This window comes from Girardinichthys multiradiatus, chromosome 3 (assembly GCF_021462225.1).
Source record: "Girardinichthys multiradiatus isolate DD_20200921_A chromosome 3, DD_fGirMul_XY1, whole genome shotgun sequence".
NCBI classification, from domain to species: domain Eukaryota; kingdom Metazoa; phylum Chordata; class Actinopteri; order Cyprinodontiformes; family Goodeidae; genus Girardinichthys; species Girardinichthys multiradiatus.
This window is the reverse complement of record NC_061796.1, coordinates 23,128,911-23,153,073: the sequence shown is the minus strand read 5'-3', so window position 1 is coordinate 23,153,073 and position 24,163 is coordinate 23,128,911. Positions and strand designations below refer to the sequence as shown.

General features: G+C 42.0%; 1 protein-coding gene across 6 annotated transcripts in view; it reads right to left on the bottom strand.

Annotated features, from left to right (window-relative positions):
- Positions 1-24,163, bottom strand: part of enpp2 (ectonucleotide pyrophosphatase/phosphodiesterase 2) — a 61,956-nt gene that overhangs the window by 16,147 nt on the left and 21,646 nt on the right. For all 6 annotated transcript variants that reach the window (XR_007037658.1, XM_047361139.1, XM_047361140.1 and 3 more), the window contains 8 exons: positions 22,637-22,702; positions 19,335-19,407; positions 19,135-19,243; positions 11,633-11,758; positions 10,521-10,552; positions 10,276-10,403; positions 7,642-7,717; positions 7,312-7,399 (listed from right to left, as the gene is read on the bottom strand). Coding sequence is in view for 5 of the 6 variants with exons in the window: in XM_047361139.1 (XP_047217095.1) it covers positions 7,312-7,399; positions 7,642-7,717; positions 10,276-10,403; positions 10,521-10,552; positions 11,633-11,758; positions 19,135-19,243; positions 19,335-19,407; positions 22,637-22,702 (698 nt within the window). In the remaining variant the exon portion in view is untranslated. The remainder of the gene's footprint in view (positions 1-7,311; positions 7,400-7,641; positions 7,718-10,275; positions 10,404-10,520; positions 10,553-11,632; positions 11,759-19,134; positions 19,244-19,334; positions 19,408-22,636; positions 22,703-24,163) is intronic.

The following is a 24,163-nucleotide window of genomic DNA, read 5'->3' as shown; positions in this document are numbered from 1 at the left end:
CCTCCGACATTCTGATCATAGACCTTCTTGCCTTCCTCCAGATGCGGTGACATCTTAGGGCTGAGCAGAAGGAACCTCAGCTTCTTTCTCCTGGATTGTGAACAAGGGTGGCTGAAAACCAAACACAACTTGGAAAGGGGATAACCCCGTGGCACTAGCCGGCAGGGTGTTGACAGCATATTCAACCCAGGGTAAATTTTGAGACCATTTAATTGCATCTGACTCAGATAGTGCGCGAAGTTTGGTCTCCACCTCCTGGTTGGCCCTCTCAGTCTGTCCATCTGACTGTGGGTGAAATCCTGAGGACAAACTAACTGTAATCCCCAGCAAGGAACAAAACTCTTTCCAGAAACGTGACACAAACTGGGGCCCTCTGTCTGAGACAACGTCTGTGGGTATGCCATGAAGGCAAAAAACCTCATGTGCCACAATGTCCCCCATTTCCTTGGCTGAAGGCAGCTTCTTGAGAGGAGATGCCCACCAAAACTGAGTCTGGACCTTTTGCAATGTCCTGCTGATACCAGGATGACAGAACAGAAGTGAATTATGGCATGAATTAAGTACCTTGGGTACAAGGCGCTCCGGGACAAAACACTGGTCAGGTGGGCATGAATTTGGGATAGGGAGGTCTTTGATGGCATCTCTAACCTCTCCTTCCAAATCCAACATGGTGACAGAGAGTCTCACTGATTCTGGGAGAATAAATTCATCCTCCCCAGAGGCCTGTGACTCGGAGGGTTCCTGTATTCTGGACAGGGCATGCGGTTTGCCATTTTTGACTCCAGGTCTGAAAGACAAAGAGAAGTTGAATCTTCCAAAAAATAAAGCCCACCTTGCCTGCCTGGGATTAAGGCGCTTCGCTGATCTCAGGTACTCCAGCTTCTTATGATCTGTCCATACAAGAAACGGTTCCTTAGAACCCTCTAGCCAATGCCTCCACTCCTCGAGAGCCAACTTGACTGCCAACAGTTCTCGGTCCCCCACATCATAATTGCGCTCTGCTTGGGACAAAGTCCTAGAAAAGAAGGCACATGGGTGAATACGGTCATCAGAATTTCTTTGGCATAGGACTGCTCCAACTCCTGTGTTTGAGGCGTCAACCTCCACAATGAACTGTTTATTGGGGTTAGGGGACCGTAGAACAGGAGCAGATGTAAATAATCCTTTGAGCTTGACAAAAGCTCTTTCTGCCATCTCGTTCCAAACAAACCTTGTCTTAGACAATGTGAGAGCATTAAGAGGTGCTGCTACGAGGCTATAATTCCTGATGAATCGTCTGTAAAAATTAGCAAACCGCAGAAATCTTTGAAGCTGTTTGCGGTCGGTAGGAGAAGGCCATTCCAAGACCGCCTTGACTTTGGAGGGGTCCACTATGACTTGGTCTGGAGAAATGATGAATCCAAGGAATGAAGTGGTAGTGGTGTGAAACTCACACTTTTCAGCTTTGACAAACAGATGATTTTGAAGAGGAGAACGGTCCGAACATGACATCTGTGAGTTTCCAGATCCTGGGAATAAATCAAAATGTCGTCAAGGTAAACAAAAACAAACTGTCCAACCATGTCCCTCAGGACATCATTCACCAATGCCTGAAAAACTGCAGGGGCATTGGTTAAACCAAAAGGCATTACACAGTACTCATAGTGACCAGTAGGAGTGTTAAATGCCGTCTTCCATTCATTCCCCTCCTTGATACGAACAAGGTGGTAAGTGTTTCTCAAATCCAACTTAGAGAAGATCTTGGCGCCTTGAATCTGGTCGAAAGCAGTGTTCATAAGTGGTAGAGGGTATCGGTTCTTGATGGTGATGTCGTTTAAACCCCTGTAGTCGATACATTGTCTCAAGGAACCATCCTTCTCTCCCACAAAGAAGAAGCCTGCCCCTGTTGGAGAAGAAGAAGGTCTGATAATACCAGCTTTTAGTGACTCATCAACATACTTCCTCATGACTTGGTTCTCTGGTCCAGACAATGAATACAATCGACCCCTAGGGGGAGATGTGCCTGGTAGGAGCTCAATGGCGCAGTCATAGGGTCTATGAGGTGGAAGTGCCGTGGCCCTGGACTTGTTGAAAACCTCCTTAAACACATGATATTCGGGCAGCACCTTAGACAGAGGCTATGTCTCCTCAGTGTCATTCTCATTCAATATTATCTGTAGAGGCAGAAGAGAGACAAGTGGCCGAGCGGGACTTAGCCCAGCCCAATATCTCTTTGGCTTGCCAGTCAATGTGGGGGTTGTGCTTTTGTAACCAGGAGGCCCCTAAAACTATGGGTAGTTTAGGTGAGTTGATTATCCTGAATGTGACTTTGCCCTGATGATTGCCCCCCAGTGTGAGTGAACTGTTGATACTATGACAATCCAATGCCAGAACATTACGGGTGTCAGACGTGGGAAGGAGCTTGATGTCATGGTCCCTGGCGAACAACTCATCCATAAACTCTGTGTCCACCCCTCAGTCAATGAACACTGACACCTGATGAGAAGTAGAAGACACTTGAATGGTTGAAGGAAATGAGCATGAGGAGACAGACAGTTGACTTTGGCTCAGTAGAGTTCTCCTCATCTCTACTGAGCCTGGGCTTTTAACGGACACTTGAAGGCAACATGACCCTGTCCACCACAATAAAAACACAAGTTATTCTTCCTTTGTCGATCACGCTCCCCTGCAGAAATCTTTGAACGACCCAACTGCATGGGCTCCGGGTCACAATGGTGATCAGAAGGGGGTGGAAGAACCTTGAGTTCTAGGTGGGGAACTGGACTGTGAGCTGAAGAAGCTTTAACCCCCCTATGAATTCTCTCCCTCCTCCTTTCTGTGAGCCGCAAATCGATGCGGGTTGTCAGGTCCTCAAGTTGGTGAAGGGAGGCAGGGTAGTCCCGGGTTGCTAGTTCATCCTTGATGTTCTCATTAACACCTTGCATGAAAGCATCCATTTTAGCATGCTCGTTCCAAAAACTGTCTGCTGCCAATAAATGAAAGTCAATGATATAAGATGTGACGCTCCTCTCTCCCTGTTTAATGGAGAGTAAACCTCTGGCAGCTTCACAACTAGGAAGAACTGGATCAAAAACCCTGATGTGCTCCTTGGAGAATGCAGAATAAGAAGCATTTTGCCACTCAGCAGTGCCCCATTGCTTTGCCTTTCCAGAGAGCAGGGAAATAACAAACGCCATCTTAGAGCGCTCAGAAGGGAACGAAGATGGCTGAAGCTCAAAATGAATCTCACACTGAGTAAGAAAAGCACGGCACTGGTCAGGATCTCCCTTAAACAGCTCAGGAGGCGTGAGTCTAGGTTCTCTTACCACAGCGGAAAGAACAGGAACTTTGGGGGAAACTGGCTGTGAGGGCGCTGACGTGGAGGCAGGAGTCATGGAGCACAGCATAGAAATTATTTCCCTCATGCCGGAATCTAGACGGGCAATAGAGTGATCAACATTAGTCAGCAGTGGCGCCAGCCTGCAGCGCCACTGCAGTGCTGGCGATGGGTCCATCTTTTGGCCAGATTTTACTATCACAACCAGAGACAGAGAACCCAAATTCAGCCAAACACAAAGTGATAAGTTAAAAGGTTTATTCAGAAGCTCAGGATCAGAGAGCAGGAGGACAGCAGTCAGCTTCCAGGAACCACTGAGAACAGAGAGACTAGTTAGTGGCTGAATATAACTCAGGATTTGCAAGGAGTTAGATAAAGCCACTAACCTTCACAGTCTGGGGATGAGGCACACAATCCATAGGAAGTGATCCAGACAGTTAATGAGGAAGCGTCTAACAGACTGAAGAGCTTTTTTCTCTCGTCATCTCACTAACACAGAAAGGAATTATGACGTGGGGAACAGAGAACTGCTAGCAATTAAGCTAGCTCTCGAAGAGTGGAGACATTGGCTGGAGGGGGCTAAGCATCCCATTTTAGTATGGACTGATCACAGAAATCTGGCCTACTTGCAAACTGCCAAAAGACTGAATCCCCGCCAATTACGTTGGTCATTGTTTTTCTCTTGTTTTGATCTCTCCATTTCTTACAGACCTGGCTCCAAGAACGTCAAGCCGGATGCTCTTTCCCGGCTTCATTCACCTGATCCCACCAAGAAAGAGGCCGAACCCATTGTGCCGTCCCATTGGACCTTTGGAGCCTTAGTTTGGGAGGTAGAGGACCTTATAGACAATGCCCAACAAAATGGACCGGACCCTGGTACTGGTCCTCCCAACAGGAAGTATGTACCAACCTTTGTTAGGTTTAGGCTCATCTGCTGGTTTCATACAGCCAAATTATCAGGTCACCCAGGGGTTAGCAGAATCATATCACTCATCACAAGACAATTTTGGTGGCCATCTCTTCATAAGGATGTTACTGAGTATGTGCAGGCTTGTTCGGTATGTGCCAGACAAAAATCGGCCAACCAGTCCCCCTATAGTTTACTTCAGCCTCTCAATACACCCAAACGCCCTTGGTCTCACATTGCTCTGGATTTTGTTACAGGTTTACCCATATCAAAAGGGAATATTGTCATTCTCACCATTGTTGACCGTTTTTCTAAGTCCTGCCATCTTGCACCATTAAAAAAACTCCCATCTGCTTTTCGTACAGCCCAGCTGTTGGTTCAGCATGTTTTTTGCCTTCATGGCATACCTCAGGACATTTTGTCAGACCGTGGTCCTCAATTTATCTTCTGTGTTTGGAAACAGTTTTGTTTGGCTCTTGGAGCCAAGGCCTCCCTGACTTCTGGTTATCATCCCCAATCTACAGGTCCTTCTCAAAATATTAGCATATTGTGATAAAGTTCATTATTTTCCATAATGTCATGATGAAAATTTAACATTCATATATTTTAGATTCATTGCACACTAACTGAAATATTTCAGGTCTTTTATTGTCTTAATATGGATGATTGTGGCATACAGCTCATGAAAGCCCCAAATTCCTATCTCACAAAATTAGCATATTTCATCCGACCAATAAAAGAAAAGTGTTTTTAATACAAAAAACATCAACCTTCAAATAATTATGTACAGTTATGTACTCAATACTAGGTCGGGAATCCTTTTGCAGAAATGACTGCTTCAATGCAGCGTGGCATGGAGGCAATCAGTCTGTGGCACTGCTGAGGTCTTATGGAGGCCCAAGATGCTTCGATAGCGGCCTTTAGCTCATCCAGAGTGTTGGGTCTTGAGTCTCTCAACGTTCTCTTCACAATATCCCACAGATTCTCTATGGGGTTCAGGTCAGGAGAGTTGGCAGGCCAATTGAGCACAGTGATACCATGGTCAGTAAACCATTTACCAGTGGTTTTGGCACTGTGAGCAGGTGCCAGGTTGCGATGAAAAATGAAATCTTCATCTCCATAAAGCTTTTCAGCAGATGGAAGCATGAAGTGCTCCAAAATCTCCTGATAGCTAGCTGCATTGACCCTGCCCTTGATAAAACACAGTGGACCAACACCAGCAGCTGACACGGCAGCTGATTTCCGAATGAATGCAGAATTTGCTTTCATCCGAAAAAAGTACTTTGGACCACTGAGCAACAGTCCAGTGCTGCTTCTCTGTAGCCCAGGTCAGGCGCTTCTGCCGCTGTTTCTGGTTCAAAAGTGGCTTGACCTGGGGAATGTGGCACCTGTAGCCCATTTCCTGCACACACCTGTGCACGGTGGCTCTGGATGTTTCTACTCCAGACTCAGTCCACTGCTTCCGCAGGTCCCCCAAGGTCTGGAATCGGCCCTTCTCCACAATCTTCCTCAGGGTCCGGTCACCTCTTCTCGTTGTGCAGCGTTTTCTGCCACACTTTTTCCTTCCCACAGACTTCCCACTGAGGTGCCTTGATACAGCACTGTGGGAACAGCCTATTCGTTCAGAAATCTCTTTCGGTGTCTTACCCTCTTGCTTGAGGGTGTCAATAGTGGCCTTCTGGACAGCAGTCAGGTTGGCAGTCTTACCCATGATTGGGGTTTTGAGTGATAAACCAGGCTGGGACTTTTAAAGGCCTCAGGAATCTTTTGCAGGTGTTTAGAGTCAACTCGTTGATTCAGATGATTAGGTTCATAGCTCGTTTAGAGACCCTTTTAATGATATGCTAATTTTGTGAGATAGGAATTTTGGGTTTTCATGAGCTTTATGCCAAAATCATCCATATTAAGACAATAAAAGACCTGAAATATTTCAGTTAGTGTGCAATGAATCTAAAATATATGAATGTTAAATTTTCATCATGACATTATGGAAAATAATTAACTTTATCACAATATGCTAATATTTTGAGAAGGACCTGTAATGGACAGACAGAACGCATGAACCAACAGATGGAGTCCATTCTCAAATGCATGACCACAACCGAACCACTTGACTGGTGTGTTTTTCTCCCCTGGGTTGAATATGCAATAAATTCACAAATCTCATCCGCAACCGGCCTCTCACCCTTTGAGATTTCCTTGGGTTATCAACCTCCGTTATTTCCCGCTGATGAGAAAGACATTTGTGTAGCATCCGTTCGGCACCACATACGCTGTTGTAAACGGATCTGTGGAAATGCAACCAGAGCTCTCCTTTGTACAGCAGACCAGAACAAGAAGTACGCTGACCGCAGACGGCGGCCTGCTCCAACGTACCATCCTGGCCAAAAGGTTTGGTTGTCCTCCCGAGACATTCCTTTGAAGGCTATGCCCAAAAAAGTTTCTCCTCGCTTCATTGGCCCCTACACTATTGACTCAGTCATCAGCCCCTCTGCTCTTCGTCTGCGTCTGCCTTCCAGCTTACGTATTCATCCTGTGCTTCATGTCTGACAAGTAAAACCGACTGACTTCAGGGGCGGGTGAACAGTTCTACATGCTCAAGTTTTCTGTTATTTGGCCTTGTTTGCTGTTTGTGTTACAATATAGAAATAACATATAATATATGTTATTTCTATACAACACATTTTAATTCCAGGTTGTGAGGCAATAAAACATGAAAAATGCCAAGGGGGGTGAGTACTTTTGCAAGACATTGCATGCCACACATGTCGAACGATGGAACTGTGATACCTTCTCTTGTTCTCTGTTCTGTCTACACAGCATACTCTGTGTATGGTACAGTCCCCTCAGTTTAGACTGACTGTCGGACGATATGGGAACTGCCTGTTACTTATGTGGCTACTCCTCATTTCTACACATGTAATAATTACATCCAAACTGAACCACTCATGTTTCTTTCAGCCAGTCCATGTGACTGTGATTTATCAGGACTGATTGTCTGAATGAACCCTCCCAGGTGCAGGTATAATTTCAAATCAAACACATGCGCTCACATTTTGACTCAAACAGATCCAGAAACAGGCCTTACCACACATGACGTTATATAGTTCAATGTTTTCAAAGGCTGGAACTTTAGTCTTGAATTTAAATGTAGGTCCATAGCCCACGAAAATAGTCTGAAATAGAAAGTTGATATCTGTCACATGATTAATAAGCATGAAAGAACAAAAAAATTCCAGATTTTATTTTTATAGAAATATTATTATGGAAGATGTTTCCTACAGATGCATGAACCCAGAGACCCTGGGTATAAAAATACACATTTATAATTTAAAATAAATATGCTCACAAGGTTTGTTAACATTGTTTTAGCATAGTGTCTGTTTGCTGCTCCTAGTGGATGTAAGTGGTAAAATACCTGCATACTGTTGATCTTATTGTCATATCCATGGTCTCCTGAGAAGCCACAGTGCCTCCTCCCCTCAGGAACTTTCCTGTAGTCAATGTTGGATAAGATCAGTATAAAGTTATTGTTACTGTGCCTTTAAATTCCTGGCACAATTTCTATCTTAAGTTCTAGTGAAGTCTAACATTACTGAGCCCTGTAAACAAGAACAGTTATTTGATTGTTACTTGATTCAGGAACATGCAGAGTTTTTTTATACATTTAACTAGGATGCGTGTAAATCCGTAAGAGACGTCACAAAGTAAGAACCCCATTAGCAGATATACAAGCTGTGGGGTATGGTGTACATTTAAAGACTCCCTCAGGTCTCAGGAAAACATCCTCAGATATCAAATAGCTTCAGACTTCTGACTAGTCTCAGAAAAAAGGCATCAGACAAAAAGTCTCAGACACTTGAACCTCGGAGAGAAAAGCATGCTGCTGGCAGTGTGGCGTTGTTACGAGACTGAACTGTTTTTTAGTCACGTCATTAATCTTGTTCTGCCACTGTTGCTCCAGCATTTTCCCACGGTGCAAAAACGTGACTGTTAGGTTAATTGGTCTCTCTAAATTGCCGTTAGGTGTGAATGAGTGTGTGCATAGTTGTTTGTCCTGTACAGGTCCTTCTCAAAATATTAGCATATTGTGATAAAGTTCATTATTTTCCATAATGTCATGATGAAAATTTAACATTGATATATTTTAGATTCATTGCACACTAACTGAAATATTTCAGGTCTTTTATTGTCTTAATACGGATGATTTTGGCATACAGCTCATGAAAACCCAAAATTCCTATCTCACAAAATTAGCATATCATTAAAAGGGTCTCTAAATGAGCTATGAACCTAATCATCTGAATCAACGAGTTAACTCTAAACACCTGCAAAAGATTCCTGAGGCCTTTAAAACTCCCAGCCTGGTTCATCACTCCAAACCCCAATCATGGGTAAGACTGCTGACCTGACTGCTGTCCAGAAGGCCACTATTGACACCCTCAAGCAAGAGGGTAAGACACAGAAAGAAATGTCTGAACGAATAGGCTGTTCCCAGAGTGCTGTATCAAGGCACCTCAGTGGGAAGTCTGTGGGAAGGAAAAAGTGTGGCAGAAAACGCTGCACAACGAGAAGAGGTGACCGGACCCTGAGGAAGATTGTGGAGAAGGGCCGATTCCAGACCTTGGGGGACCTGCGGAAGCAGTGGACTGAGTCTGGAGTAGAAACATCCAGAGCCACCGTGCACAGGCGTGTGCAGGAAATGGGCTACAGGTGCCGCATTCCCCAGGTCAAGCCACTTTTGAACCAGAAACAGCGGCAGAAGCGCCTGACCTGGGCTACAGAGAAGCAGCACTGGACTGTTGCTCAGTGGTCCAAAGTACTTTTTTCGGATGAAAGCAAATTCTGCATGTCATTCGGAGATCAAGGTGCCAGAGTCTGGAGGAAGACTGGGGAGAAGGAAATGCCAAAATGCCAGAAGTCCAGTGTCAAGTACCCACAGTCAGTGATGGTCTGGGGTGCCGTATCAGCTGCTGGTGTTGGTCCACTGTGTTTTATCAAGGGCAGGGTCAATGCAGCTAGCTATCAGGAGATTTTGGAGCATTTCATGCTTCCATCTGCTGAAAAGCTTTATGGAGATGAAGATTTCATTTTTCAGCACGACCTGGCACCTGCTCACAGTGCCAAAACCACTGGTAAATGGTTTATTGACCATGGTATCAGTGTGCTCAATTGGCCTGCCAACTCTCCTGACCTGAACCCCATAGAGAATCTGTGGGATATTGTGAAGAGAACGTTGAGAGACTCAAGACCCAACACTCTGGATGAGCTAAAGGCCGCTATCGAAGCATCCTGGGCCTCCATAAGACCTCAGCAGTGTCACAGGCTGATTGCCTCCATGCCACGCCGCATTGAAGCAGTCATTTCTGCAAAAGGATTCCCGACCAAGTATTGAGTGCATAACTGTACATGATTATTTGAAGGTTGACGTTTTTTGTATTAAAAACACTTTTCTTTTATTGGTCGGATGAAATATGCTAATTTTGTGAGATAGGAATTTTGGGTTTTCATGAGCTGTATGCCACAATCATCCGTATTAAGACAATAAAAGACCTGAAATATTTCAGTTAGTGTGCAATGAATCTAAAATATATGAATGTTAAATTTTCATCATGACATTATGGAAAATAATGAACTTTATCACAATATGCTAATATTTTGAGAAGGACCTGTATGCAGCTAAGGTTAGCTGTGGTGCTGGGTTGTTACTGTCTGCTGGGTTGGTGTAATGTACTCTTAATCACTGTGGAACCCCTTTACAGGTCAAGATCAGGGGGCTCACAGTTCAGTTCAGCTCAGCTGTTTAGTTTAGTTTAGTTTAGTTTAGTTTAGTTTAGTTTATAAAGCATTTCATGGAGCTTTTCATCACTCCATGTACTCATGCAGTCCCAACAGTTTATTTTTAAAAATAATATGGAAAAGTGGGACAACAAACACATAAAGCCTTTGTGTTTAGTTGGAGTTTCCATCAAAAACTAAATCGGCAGACATGAAATAACATATGAATCTGTGTGACATACAGTTTTACAGTGTAGTAGGTCAGCTACTGTACCTGGCAACATGCCACTTCCTCTCCACCAGCAGGTGAATGTCTTCGATACGCCGGTTGTTGGCGTAGTGCAGCCTCTTAGGCAGGTGCTGTTTCAGGTATGGCTTAAAGTGCTGCTCTGCCTTCTTACACTTTGGGTTGAAGAAATCATTCAGATGTTACATGACACATCACCATGTTCCAGCATGATGGAGCAAAAATAAATATACATTTCAGTCATTAATATTCTGAGCAAACATCTTACTCACTGTTAGATTTGCAACAACAGCCTTGGGGTCATCTGAAAAAAGAAAGCAACACTCATCACACAGATTGTTGGGAGTTTCATGTTAATATCCTTTCATCCTAAACTGCTTGCTTTCAAAGACTTGAACATATGTTCAAAAAGTTCTAAAGGGACAATTATTTTATTTTGTCAAAGTTCCATGAAGTGGTTATCAGTAATTGTTCTATCACCTGCAGAGGAAAGATGTCAGACCCAAGTCAGTTTGTAGAAAGTGAATGGTTAATTGAAAACTTATAGGGCTGTGAAAAAGTATGTACACCCTTACAGATTTCTGTTTTTATTCTTTTGGTAACACTTCACTGTATCAGATCATCAAACATATGTTAATATCGCACTTCTCAAATCAGGGAAAAAAAAATTCCCAAACCAAGCTGGCCCTATGTGGAAGAAGTACTAACTCATCAGTTATATCCAAGCATCAATTTTGGGCAGAATAAGGCAGCTAACAATGTAGGGCTATTAGTCTTTAGCCTTTATTAATCATAGTTATTAGCCTTTAAATAAAGTCTGACTGGTTAACCAAATTTACTTCTTGTGCTTCCAAGATACAGACTGCCAGGATAAAGGGAACAAGACAAATCGAGTGGAAGATGTAACAATGTTTCTGTTGATGCCTGGATGTACAGTCAGGGACCAGATCTCGGACAAGTTCCTCTCAGTCTCTAAGCTATTGTGTGTCATTTCATCTGATATACAGTAACAAATCCAACACTCTCAACAGAGTCAGGTCTAGGTGGGTAAGAACCATTATAACCATTAAGATGTGTTCAATTAGTGAGTCGGTTTGTAAAAGCAGGGTTTTACACACTTCAGCTCCTTGTATCGATGCATGTCAAGAACATTCTCAGGAAGAATTCAGAAGACACAAGATATTTTTCCTTACCACTGGTTTTTTTATGCAGCAGCAGAGTTTAAGGGAAAAACGATAGGTTGTAAGACAATATATTGATTAAAAAAACTGTGGAAAAGATCCACAATTTAGCAGTTATTTGCAGCAGTTCTCATTGGTGCTCCTTCTGCCTTTAAAGCTTAGAGAACAGAAACAAGAAAACAGCATTTTCCCTTTTTGCTCACGTTTGACGTTGCTGGGATATCTGGGGCGTATTCTGCCAAGAGACCCAGGGATAAGGATGATGTCATCAACAGTGGTCAAGTAGTTACTGAGGAACTCTGTGCGTTCACAGTGAGCTTCTTCCATACCTGAAACATCACAGGGGAATGAGAAGACTGCTGTGAAACTCTGAAAGATACAAACATTCCAGCAACAAAACCGATCAATTTGGATTCTTATTTCCCTTTTCTGGAAAAGTCTGCAGCCTGGAGTTGATCCTATTCAGCTGGTTCAGTGACAGACAGATTCTCATTGGCTGACAAATGGTGCACACCCACTTTCTTCCACCAATCCTTGTTTGTCATCAGACACAAACACCACTGTGGTACACCATCCAACAGTCATGGTCAAGTTTTAGAGGCAGCAAACACATTCTTTCTGGAATTCAACATGTTTCTCTCCTCATCTAAAGGAAAACTGATCTGAGTTTCACAGGCAGATACAGGTCCTTCTCAAAAAATTAGCATATTGTGATAAAGTTCATTATTTTCTATAATGTCATGATGAAAATTTAACATTCATATATTTTAGATTCATTGCACACTAACTGAAATATTTCAGGTCTTTTATTGTCTTAATACGGATGATTTTAGCATACAGCTCATGAAAACCCAAAATTCCTATCTCACAAAATTAGCATATCATTAAAAGGGTCTCTAAACGAGCTATGAACCTAATCATCTGAATCAACGAGTTAACTCTAAACACCTGCAAAAGATTCCTGAGGCCTTTAAAACTCTCAGCCTGGTTCATCACTCAAAACCCCAATCATGGGTAAGACTGCCGACCTGACTGCTGTCCAGAAGGCCACTATTGACACCCTCAAGCAAGAGGGTAAGACACAGAAAGACATTTCTGAATGAATAGGCTGTTCCCAGAGTGCTGTATCAAGGCACCTCAGTGGGAAGTCTGTGGGAAGGAAAAGGTGTGGCAGAAAACGCTGCACAATGAGAAGAGGTGACCGGACCCTGAGGAAGATTGTGGAGAAGGGCCGATTCCAGACCTTGGGGGACCTGCGGAAGCAGTGGACTGAGTCTGGAGTAGAAACATCCAGAGCCACCGTGCACAGGCGTGTGCAGGAAATGGGCTACAGGTGCCGCATTCCCCAGGTCAAGCCACTTTTGAACCAGAAACAGCGGCAGAAGCGCCTGACCTGGGCTACAGAGAAGCAGCACTGGACTGTTGCTCAGTGGTCCAAAGTACTTTTTTCGGATGAAAGCAAATTCTGCATGTCATTCGGAGATCAAGGTGCCAGAGTCTGGAGGAAGACTGGGGAGAAGGAAATGCCAAAATGCCAGAAGTCCAATGTCAGGTACCCACAGTCAGTGATGGTCTGGTGCCGTGTCAGCCGTGTCAGCTGCTGGTGTTGATCCACTGTGTTTTATCAAGGGCAGGGTCAATGCAGCTAGCTATCAGGAGATTTTGGAGCACTTCATGCTTCCATCTGCTGAAAAGCTTTATGGAGATGAACATTTCATTTTTCAGCACGACCTGGCACCTGCTCACAGTGCCAAAACCACTGGTAAATGGTTTACTGACCATGGTATCACTGTGCTCAATTGGCCTGCCAACTCTCCTGACCTGAACCCCATAGAGAATCTGTGGGATATTGTGAAGAGAACATTGAGAGAATCAAGACCCAACACTCTGGATGAGCTAAAGGCCACTATCAAAGCATCCTGGGCCTCCATAAGACCTCAGTGCCACAGGCTGATTGCCTCCATGCCACGCCGCATTGAAGCAGTCATTTCTGCAAAAGGATTCCCGACCAAGTATTGAGTGCATAACTGTACATGATTATTTGAAGGTTGACGTTTTTTGTATTAAAAACACTTTTCTTTTATTGGTCGGATGAAATATGCTAATTTTGTGAGATAGGAATTTTGGGTTTTCATGAGCTGCATGCCACAATCATCTGTATTAAGACAATAAAAGACCTGAAATATTTCAGTTAGTGTGCAATGAATCTAAAATATATCAATGTTAAATTTTCATCATGACATTATGGAAAATAATGAACTTTATCACAATATGCTAATATTTTGAGAAGGACCTGTACATTCAGTTCAGGTGGAAAGTCATCATTTCCAGTGTTGATTCTTGTTCTTTCCAACTTCTGGAATTCTCTCGAAGATGTTGGATCTCAATGTCTGTTACCAAATCCTGACTGAGGGTGACCCAATCTAGTCTTCTCAGTTCTTGGGTTCAACCCCAGTTTGGTGGCTTCTGATTGTCCAGCTGCAACTAGAGAACTGAACATGGGTCCCCGGGGGGGGGTTTCAACAATCAGATGGAAGACTGATCCTAGAAAATAACTTTGCTTCAGTCCTTTGCTGTCTACCTTGTTCTTCCTGCAGAAATCCTGTCTATCCTTGATGTTCAAAACTGGATTATTTGCTGCCCTTTATATTTAAAAGTTATCGCTATGCATCCTGATCCCACCAGCTACCACTATTGAATATTGTTGTGAGTATGAGGGATTGCTGCAAAGTCAATGGAAGGGACTGTCCACTGTCTCTACATGCTCATCCAGGAGGAGTGAATACTTCAAATCACTGACTAAATTCAATCTGCTGGGTTCCCTTAGAAGAAAAACGTTTAAGCACTCTGAATAATAAACTGAATCTGACTGCACTGTTTGATAGTTAGAATTATTTGGAATGCATGTACCTGACTTGAAATCTGTATGATCTTATTGAACTGACTTTGTAAAGTGCCATTAGACAACATGTGTTGTAAATTGGTGCTATATAAATAAAACTGAACTGAATTGTTAAAGTGGGCTGCACGGTGATGCAGTTGGTTGCACTGTTGCCTTGCAGCAGGAAGCTCTCTTGGGGTCTTGGAATATGCATGTTCTCCCTGTGCATGCATGGGTTTTCACCGGCTACTTCGGCTTCCTCCCACAGTCCAAAAACATGACTGTTGGGTAAACTGGTCTCTAAATTGCCCCATAGGTGTGAATGAGTGCGTTCATGGTCGTTTGTCCTCTGTGTCTCTGTGTTGCCCTGTGATGGATTGGCGACCTGTCCAGGGTGTACCCTGCCTCTTGCCCTTAGACTGCTGGAGATAGGTACCAGCTCCCCTGTGACCCACTATAAGCGGTATAGAAGATAAATGAATTAACTGAATAGGCTCTGCACTAGCGGCAATATGACTCTGGAGATTCAAGACGGTCTTTGCATTTAGTAGGATGCTTTAGACATCCGAAAACTTTATCTTCCCAGCTGAACGTCTCACCTGGACGCCCTTGATGATCCTGTGGAGCTTCCTGAGTTATCAGAAATATTAGCTTCATTTAAATCTTCAACTTGTATGTTAGACCCAATCCCAACCAAATTATTTAAGGAAGTGTTCCCTCTGATTACCAGCCCCATTTTAGATATGATTAATCTATCTTTAGTAAATTGATATGTACCACAAGCTTTTAAGGTAGCTGTAATTAAACCTTTACTTAAGAAACCTTCGCATGATCAAGATTACTTGAAAAATTACAGACCTATATCCAATCTTCTGTTGTTGTCTAAACTTCTTGAGAAAATAGTTGCTAATCAAACATGTGAGCATTTACACAGTAATGATCTGTTTGAAGAGTTTCTGACAGGTTTCAGAGCTCATCATAGCACTGAAACAGCTCTGCTGAAAGTCACTAATGATATTCTTATGGCCTCAGATAATGGACTTGTGTATGTATGTACTTGTCCTGTTAGATCTCAGTGCTGCATTTGATACAGTTGATCACAATATTCTCTTAGAAAGGCTGGAATATGCTGTAGGGATCAGGGGAACAGCACTAGGCTGGTTTCAATCTTATTTGTCTAGCAGATTCCAGTTTGTTCATGTAAATGATAAATCATCTTTAAACTCCAGGGTTAATTGTGGAGTACCACAGGGTTCAGTACTTGGGCCAATTCTCTTCACTATATACAAGGGTTGGACAATGAAACTGAAACACCTGGTTTCAGACCACAATAATTTATTAGTATGGTGTAGGGCCTCCTTTTGCGGCCAATACAGCATCAGTTCGTCTTGGGAATGACATATACAAGTCCTGCACAGTGGTCAGAGGGATTTTAAGCCATTCTTCTTGCAGGATAGTGGCCAGGTCACTACGTGATACTGGTGGAGGAAAACGTTTCCTGACACGCTCCTCCAAAACACCCTGAAGTGGCTCAATAATATTTAGATCTGGTGACTGTGCAGGCCATGGGAGATGTTCAACTTCACTTTCATGTTCATAAAACCAATCTTTCACCAGTCTTGCTGTGTGTATTGGTGCATTGTCATCCTGATACATGGCACCGCCTTCAGGATACAATGTTTGAACCATTGGATGCACATGATCCTCAAGAATGGTTCGGTAGTCCTTGGCAGTGATGCGCCCATCTAGCACAAGTATTGGGCCAAGGGAATGCCATGATATGGCAGCCCAAACCATCACTGATCCACCCCCATGCTTCACTCTGGGCATGCAACAGTCTGGGTGGTACGCATCTTTGGGGCTTCTCCACACCGTAACTCTCCCGGATGTGGGGAAAACAGTAAAGGTGAACTCATCAGAGAACAATACATGTTTCACATTGTCCACAGTTCAAGATTTGTGCTCCTTGCACCATTGAAACCGACGTTTGGCATTGGCATGAGTGACCAAAGGTTTGGCTATAGCAGCCCGGCCGTGTATATTGACCCTGTGGAGCTCCCGACGGACAGTTCTGGTGGAAACAGGAGAGTTGAGATGCACATTTAATTCTGCCGTGATTTGGGCAGCTGTGGTTTTATGTTTTTTGGATACAATCCGGGTTAGCACCCGAACATCTCTTTCAGACAGCTTCCTGTTGCGTCCACAGTTAATCCTGTTGGATGTGGTTCATCCTTCTTGGTGGTATGCTGACATTACCCTGGATACCGTGGCTCTTGATACATCACAAAGACTTGCTGTCTTGGTCACAGATGTGCCAGCAAGACGTGCACCAACAATTTGTCCTCTTTTGAACTCTGATATGTCACCCATAATGTTGTGTGCATTTCAATATTTTGAGCAAAACTGTGCTCTTACCCTGCTAATTGAACCTTCATACTCTGCTCTTACTGGTGCAATCAATGAAGACTGGCTACCAGGCTGGTCCAATTTTAGCTATGAAACCTCCCACACTAAAATGACAGGTGTTTCAGTTTTATTGTCCAACCCCTGTATATGCTTCCAATAAGTAAAATTATCAGGCAGCATAGGATAGATTTTCCCTGTTACGCTGATGACACTCAGCTTTACTTATCCATAAATCCTGATGACCTCAACCAGTTAGATAGACTACAAGCATATCTTGAAGAAATAAAAACTTGGATGACTTAGAATTTTCTGCTTCTAAATGCAGACAAGACAGAAGTTGTCGTCTTTGGACCGGGGTCTTTGAAAAAGAAACTGCTTAGTCAAACAATTTATTCGGATTGGTAATAAAGTAAAAAACCTTGGTGTTATTTTTGACCAGGACATATCATTTAAATACCATATTAAACAGGTTTCTAAGATTTCCTTCTTTCACCCCCGGAACATTGCCAATATTAGAAAAATCCTATCCAGGAGTGACAAAAACTAGTGAAAAACTAGTCCATGCATTTGTTACTTCAAGGCTGGACTATTGTAATTCTTTCTGGCTCTCTGTGTGACACCTTCCTGGAGGGGGACATCGGCCAAGCTGCTGCTGCCAACAACTTAATGCTCAGCTTATACAGATGATACAAGCAACTGCCCACTGTTGCTGTTTTTGTGTTAACCGTGTCCTATCCGGCAGAGTAGCACAATTGTTGTCTGAATGCCAAGAAAAAGCCCAACAAATTTACTTTCACAAGTGTAGCATTACCGCTAACGCTTTAAAGCTCTGCTTGATATTTATAAAAAGAAACTTTATTAGAAACTGCTTTGGGATTATTTCAATTGTTACGGACACAAAGACAGAAATGAAAAGGAAAAAATAAGAAGCACAAAAGAGAGAGAGGTGGGGCAAAGAGGAAAAAGAGAGGGAAGGAGAAAAGAATGGAGGAGAGAAAGAAGGATGAAGAGAATACAAGATAACACCCTGCTTGCTTCCACCCCTGCAGAAATTTTCATATTACCAGCTTTTTTACCAAAAAGTGCACAGAACTTATCAATGCAAGATGTATTTAGTGGTAAATGCGGATCAATTTAGAACATTTGTGTATCTGTTAACACCTGAATCTAAAACCTGTGGGTCTGAGTGTCAGCGCGCTTGTGTATACAGGGTTTCTCCATAAAAATATGCAATAGTGAGTGTGAGGAGCCACAGACCTGCCCCCCAGGACCCGGGACAGTTATGGAGGAGATCCGGCCCACTGTTGCTACATGCTTATCCAGGAGGAGTAAATGGTGCAAGTCACTGACTCAATGCACTGCTGAGTTTCCTTACATTAAAAAACATTTAACCAATTTGAATAATAAACTGAATCTGACTGGACTGTTCGATAGTTAGGATTAATTGGAATGTATGTTCCAGACTTGAAATCTGTATGATTTAACTGAACTGACCTTGTAAAATGCCTTGAGACGACATGTGTTGTGAATTGGAGATTTATAAATAAAACTGAATTGAATTGAATCAAATTAGCAAACTCTGCGGCCCCTAAAACTTTACGTCCCGGTCCGCTTCAAGTGCACCAAATGCAGAAAGCAGATTAAAACACAGGGCATTGTGGGTAAACACAACCAAAACAAAGACATGTGTAGCTGTATTGCCAAGAGAAACAGCTCCTAGTCACTTGTGGAGGAAGAACAAGTAAATGTGGTCAGATCCAAGTATATCACAGCTGCTGGTACGTTCTCACAAGATCAATGACGATTTCAAGCTAATTAGCAGGAAGATGGAGGCTGTGGGGTTGGACTATACAGAGCAGTGCTATATAGAGGTGAAAAAACTACCAGTAATTTAGAAAAATACATGAGCTGCTAAGAAGTGGGAGTTCAGGAGACAAAAAGGACATGTTGACTCAAACGGTGGGTCGCCTGTGGCCCAGTGGGTAGAATAGGCGTCTCATAAGAATGTGTGAGTGTTAGTAAGTGTGAATGATGGGTGAATGTGGCTCTAGTGCAAAATGCTTTGAGTTGTCGGCATAATTGGAAAAGTGCTACATAGTTCCTTTAACATTTAAAATAAAGAACTAGATGCCATTCTTGGTACTCTAGGGACGACCTCAGGCAAGGAGGAGAAGAGGTCAAAAGCTCCGGTTTATTTTACAAACTGTATAGTGAGAGCAAAATTGGACAGAATGTGGTAACCCCAATCATACTGGGTCTACTGGACTATTGGCTGAAAACAAAATCTCAGCTGATCAGATTAGAGGCTCTTCAGCTATTCATAAAGCCAAAAATATGAAGACGAACAATCAGAATTTCTGATCAGCCACTGGGTTTAGAGCCTGTCAGCATGTTTTCTGTCTGTGGACGTGTCTGTACCATGATCCCCCACCAGGATGATGTTGACACATCGGTGCAGTTTCATCTGTTTGAGTCCGTCCATCAGCTGGCCCACAATCCGATCAATCACCCTCAGAGGATTGTTAAGCTGGAAATGCACAAAAAAGCCATGAGTCTGCAAACACCCACAACGCATGCTGGGACAAACATATCTCCCCACGCAGGAACAGTGTACTCACGTCTGTGCTCATCGGGCCCACTTTGTGTCCATATATGTCTGGCTGCTCGGAATGCACGGCATAAACATAGGGCCTGAAACAGAATACAAGTTAAATAGATGTTAGCTGAACCTGTGTTGTCCTGAACAAAGTTAATACAAGTGGCCTAAGGAGTGTATTCAATCATGAGCAGAAGAGCTGTGTCCAGAAAACAGCCAAACCACAGCAGGAGAATATTCTTCCAGCTGTTTAAAAATCAAACACAAAACCAGCTGAACTTTCTACCTTCATAAAACACCACATATTCTGAGCTACTGTTTCACTCGTCCTTTGTCTTGTATTAACTGTACTTTACACTAATGACTTGACATTGCTGTAAAAAGTATTTGCTCCTCCTACAGATTTCTTTCTAATTTATTTATTTATTTTTTTTCCCCCACACTTAAATGTGTCAGATCATCAAACTAATTTTAATATCAGACTAGACATAAAGTTATTTTCAAGTAATGGTCTCATTTATTAAGGGACAAAATCTCTTCAAACCAGCCTGGCTCTATGTGAAAAAGTAATTGACCACACTGTTAAATCATGAATTAACTGTAATTAACCACATTTCTGTTCAATTTCACTAACCCTACCCCAGGCCTAATTACTGCCAAATCTAAAGAACCAATAAATCACTTAAATAGAACCTGTCTGACAACATGAAGTAGGTTAAAAGATTTCAGAAAGCCACAACTCATGATCTCATCTAAAGAAATTCAAGAACACGTGAGAAACAGTCACTGACAAATGATGGAACCATGACTTCAGTTCTTTAGCATAACACCATGAAGGAGAATCTCTTCCCATCAGTTGGTGACCTTAAGCTCAAATCCACTTGCTGCTGGACAACAATACAAAACACACAAGAAATTCCATATCTGAATGGCTCAGAAAAAGAACTGCATAAAAGTTTTGGAGTGGCCTAGTCAAACTCTGGACTTTAATCCTATTGAGAAGCTGTGACATAATCTAAAAAAAAAGGGTTGTTCATCCTGGAAAACTATCCAATGTGAGCAATGTCTGGCTGCAGTCTTTGTACCTAGCGGAGCACCGCAGGAAGCGGAAGCAGCTCTGCTGGACATCAAAAATACATCATCACTGGAGAGGGAACACCTTCAAAGGTTTTTTTTTTTGTTGCTTTTTTATTTATCTGGCAGTCAGAAACAGCGGAAAGGATTTATAATCATGTGACCTATTTGCATGATTTACAAATTTGAACAAAGACTTTACATAAATAACCAGACATACAAGTATAAAGGTTATTATAGTTACAGCGCCCCCCGCTTGGACGTCAGGGCATCTCACAGGTGACTCCTACTGATATTTAAAGGGAGGTAGCTACTACTTCATCAATATCTTTTTTATGTTGATATATATGAAATAATAAATAATCTGTTACTACTTATAAAAATAAAATATAAAGACCGAACCCCCTTCCCCTCCTTTAGCACTGCTAAACTGGTCTGCAGCGGAAAATACAATATTAGACTCTGGAAAAAACATAAAATTACCATAAATGTTTTATTTACCAATGAGGTAAACAAGCAAGAAAAAAAGATTATTGTTTTTTTTTGGTGCACTAATTAATAATTATTAGTGCAATAATAAGTCCACTAATAATTTATAAAGGATTTAAAACTATGAAAGCCCAACATTTTAATTATGGAACCTAGAGATTGATATAATTATCTTTTCAGCCTGTTTAGTTATTTTCTTTTTGTTTTAAAGCATCTATGTTAGAATTTACTGACAGTTTTAGTATTCAGTCAGTGTTGTTGCTCTAATGAATACCATTAAATCATAGGGAACTGCCTTTGTCTGCATGAATGTTCAGCATCAGGTGTGTAGTCTGATGAAATTAGAAAATTGTTTTTAATGAGGTCGATACAGCTTTGCAATTACAAGACCAAGTGTTTCAGACGTGTTTCCTGCCAACCAGTGGAGTCCTGGTCCAATGTTGCTGAAAGGTGGGACAAAATTCAGTTCATCACTTGATGACCTTGAAGCCAAGGGTGGCACATCCAGTTATTAGCTTTTATGAGTGGAGCTTCAATTTTTGAGAACTTTGAACGATGCTGTTTCTTAAGTGGAGAATATAGGTGTAACAACTTACCTTGACGTGTTTCAATGGCATTGATTGTGGGTAAAGGTAAGACTCAGTCTTTGCTTTTAAGGCAAACATTGGAGATTTCACAAGGCATGTTAGATCCATGTGTCTGGGCAGCAGCTTCATGAGGACCTACTTTATGTTGGTCATTTAGGCCTATGCGTTTCCCCTCGTCTTAAGGTGACTGCTTTGCTTCATATGGAAGAAGATTAACTGAAGGCTCCAACCCTTAAAACTATCAGGTTACACAGAGGTTTTCAGTTTATGGACAGAAGAGGGAGCAAAGGAGACCAGAGAAGCTGCAGAACACCAGAATATTACAACAGATCAATAAAAACATGTTTTTAGACTTAATGAAAAGTATGTTTAATTCCTGCTTAAATATTATTTTCTAAAGTTAAGTTTAATCTGACAAACGAGCCTCATCAAAACACATAATCTAATTTATGTAATATGACTGTATAGTCGACCTGGATTTAATTTTCACTTCACTGCTGTAGAGTATCACAAAAATGTGCTATGAGTTAATGGTTTTGTCAAACACAACTTGAAATTGTAGCTTTTGGCTGTTTTTCACTGATACTGTGGGGTTTTGACTGTGCAGTAACAGTTTAAAAGAAAAAAGGTCACCCCATCAGTGCTGACTTGATGGTTAGAGGGTAAGAAGTAACCGCAGTTCCAAACGTAGTCTAAATGGACGTGTTCCTGTCCAAATGTTCCTTTCTGATGATGAAACTATTAAAATCATTTCTTGTTGAGAGTGAACTGTTAGTTTTAGGGAGTGATTACATTTTCACATAGGTCCAGGTTGGAGGATGATCTGAAACATTTAAGTGTGACTAAAAGCAACAACAGAAGCACTGTATGTGTGGAAGTGTCAGCACAAACAGCAAGGACAGGAATTAGCTATGGTGTGAACCTCACACAGAGATGCAGAAGAACAACGAACAGTGAGACCCAGTGGGTCTGAGGGTCCAAACATTCTAATACAGATGGGATGCTTCTGTGTGAACAGAGTGATACACTATAGACAACCGAAGACTCCATTTTGTTCCAGTGATATCCTTGGTAACCATCTGGTAGGAAGTAATCTAGGACTGTTTCAGAGAGAGGAAGGTTGTACTACAGACAGCATATGTGAAAAAGACAAGAAATGTAAATTTCTTTTCACCTCTCTGGTTCAGGGAGATGGAGCCATTGCAGCAAGGTCAGTATCCTCCTCTCCAAAGGAATGGCCCTAGAGACGAACAGAAAGAGGCTCTACTGCTTAAAACATCAACATTCATCTAATCTTCATTCATCTACAGATATGAAAATCCCATTTATGACAAACATGTTTAGATAATAATGCTTTATCATTTTCCACTTTGCAGAGAAATGAAACATTTTGGTCAGAGTTGTTATGATCCTTGTTCAGGAGGCGGGGATTCCTTCGGCAGACAACTTTCTACCAACTGGGACAATAAACTGAACTTGACTACATGGTGTTCTAATCGTAATAGAATATATGGAAATAAACTGGAATCTGTCTATAATTGCATTGATCTGATTATATATCAGCTGGGTCGTACACAAAAACATGATAAAATGGAAGATTTCCAAACGCCACTAATTTAAGGCCATGTTTTTTTTTTTTATTTAAGCCCATTTTTCTGTCCACATCTACAAAGGTTGCTATGGCAGCTCTTCCATCATGGGTTTTCAAAGAAGCGTGGTATACTTTGGGACCCGATGTCTTAAATATCATGAATTCTTCCCTCCCACTGTTTCCAGAATGTTTTAAGGATGCTTTTTGAAGTAATTGTAGCTCTGGTTCCAGCCTTCCCTTTCTTGCCAGACTTGTTTTACTGTTGCTTGATCTCAATGCTGCTTCTGATACAGTCGGCTGACAAACCAGAATTATTACAGCGTCTCAAGTCAGGTGGTTCAGCAGTTAAGGAAGGATCTCAGTGGCATGTATCACATTACATTCTCTGAACCAACAAAATGACTGAAATGCAACACACTATGTTGCATTTGCTTGGTTGTTTTCTCTCAACTCCAATCATTTTAAATTCTGACTATCCTTGTTATTCTGATCATTTTTATGCATTTGGTTATTATTATGTTTATTTTGTAATGTCTTGCATTGATTTTATTTTTTGCTGCATTTTTTATGCTATATACAGACTTTTTAGATTTCTACCCCTGTACACCCATTTGATTGAACGTTCTTCATTAATAAATTACTATTATGATGATTTTTATAATTATTATTATTATTATTATCTAAGTTTTTGAGGAGGTGTGTCCACGTCTTTGCTGTGTAATGTAAAAGGATGGATTTTGGTACCAGAGTTTGCTGACCTTTTGAACCATTAAATTCCAAATTGTTTCCTCTTGAACTTCCAAAGAGTCTGAAGGTTTTAACACAGCACTAACTCGGAGCATTCTGCAAGTCAGGCCAAAGCTCCCTCTGTGACGCGATGTAGGCTGCAGCCAAGCTTCTGGCTCTCATTCAGTCCCCAGCTATCAACCATCAGATCTCAACCTAACTCTTTTTGTAGAAAATAGCAAGGCATTACTCTGTCTAAATATTTGAAAAGATGAATATCTGATTGAATCTTTGGATATCTGAAAACTATTCCTAGTAGAATTATATAAACTGGTTGGTTTCCGGGTACTGACCAAGCTTTTAAGCACAGTCCAAAAACATTTC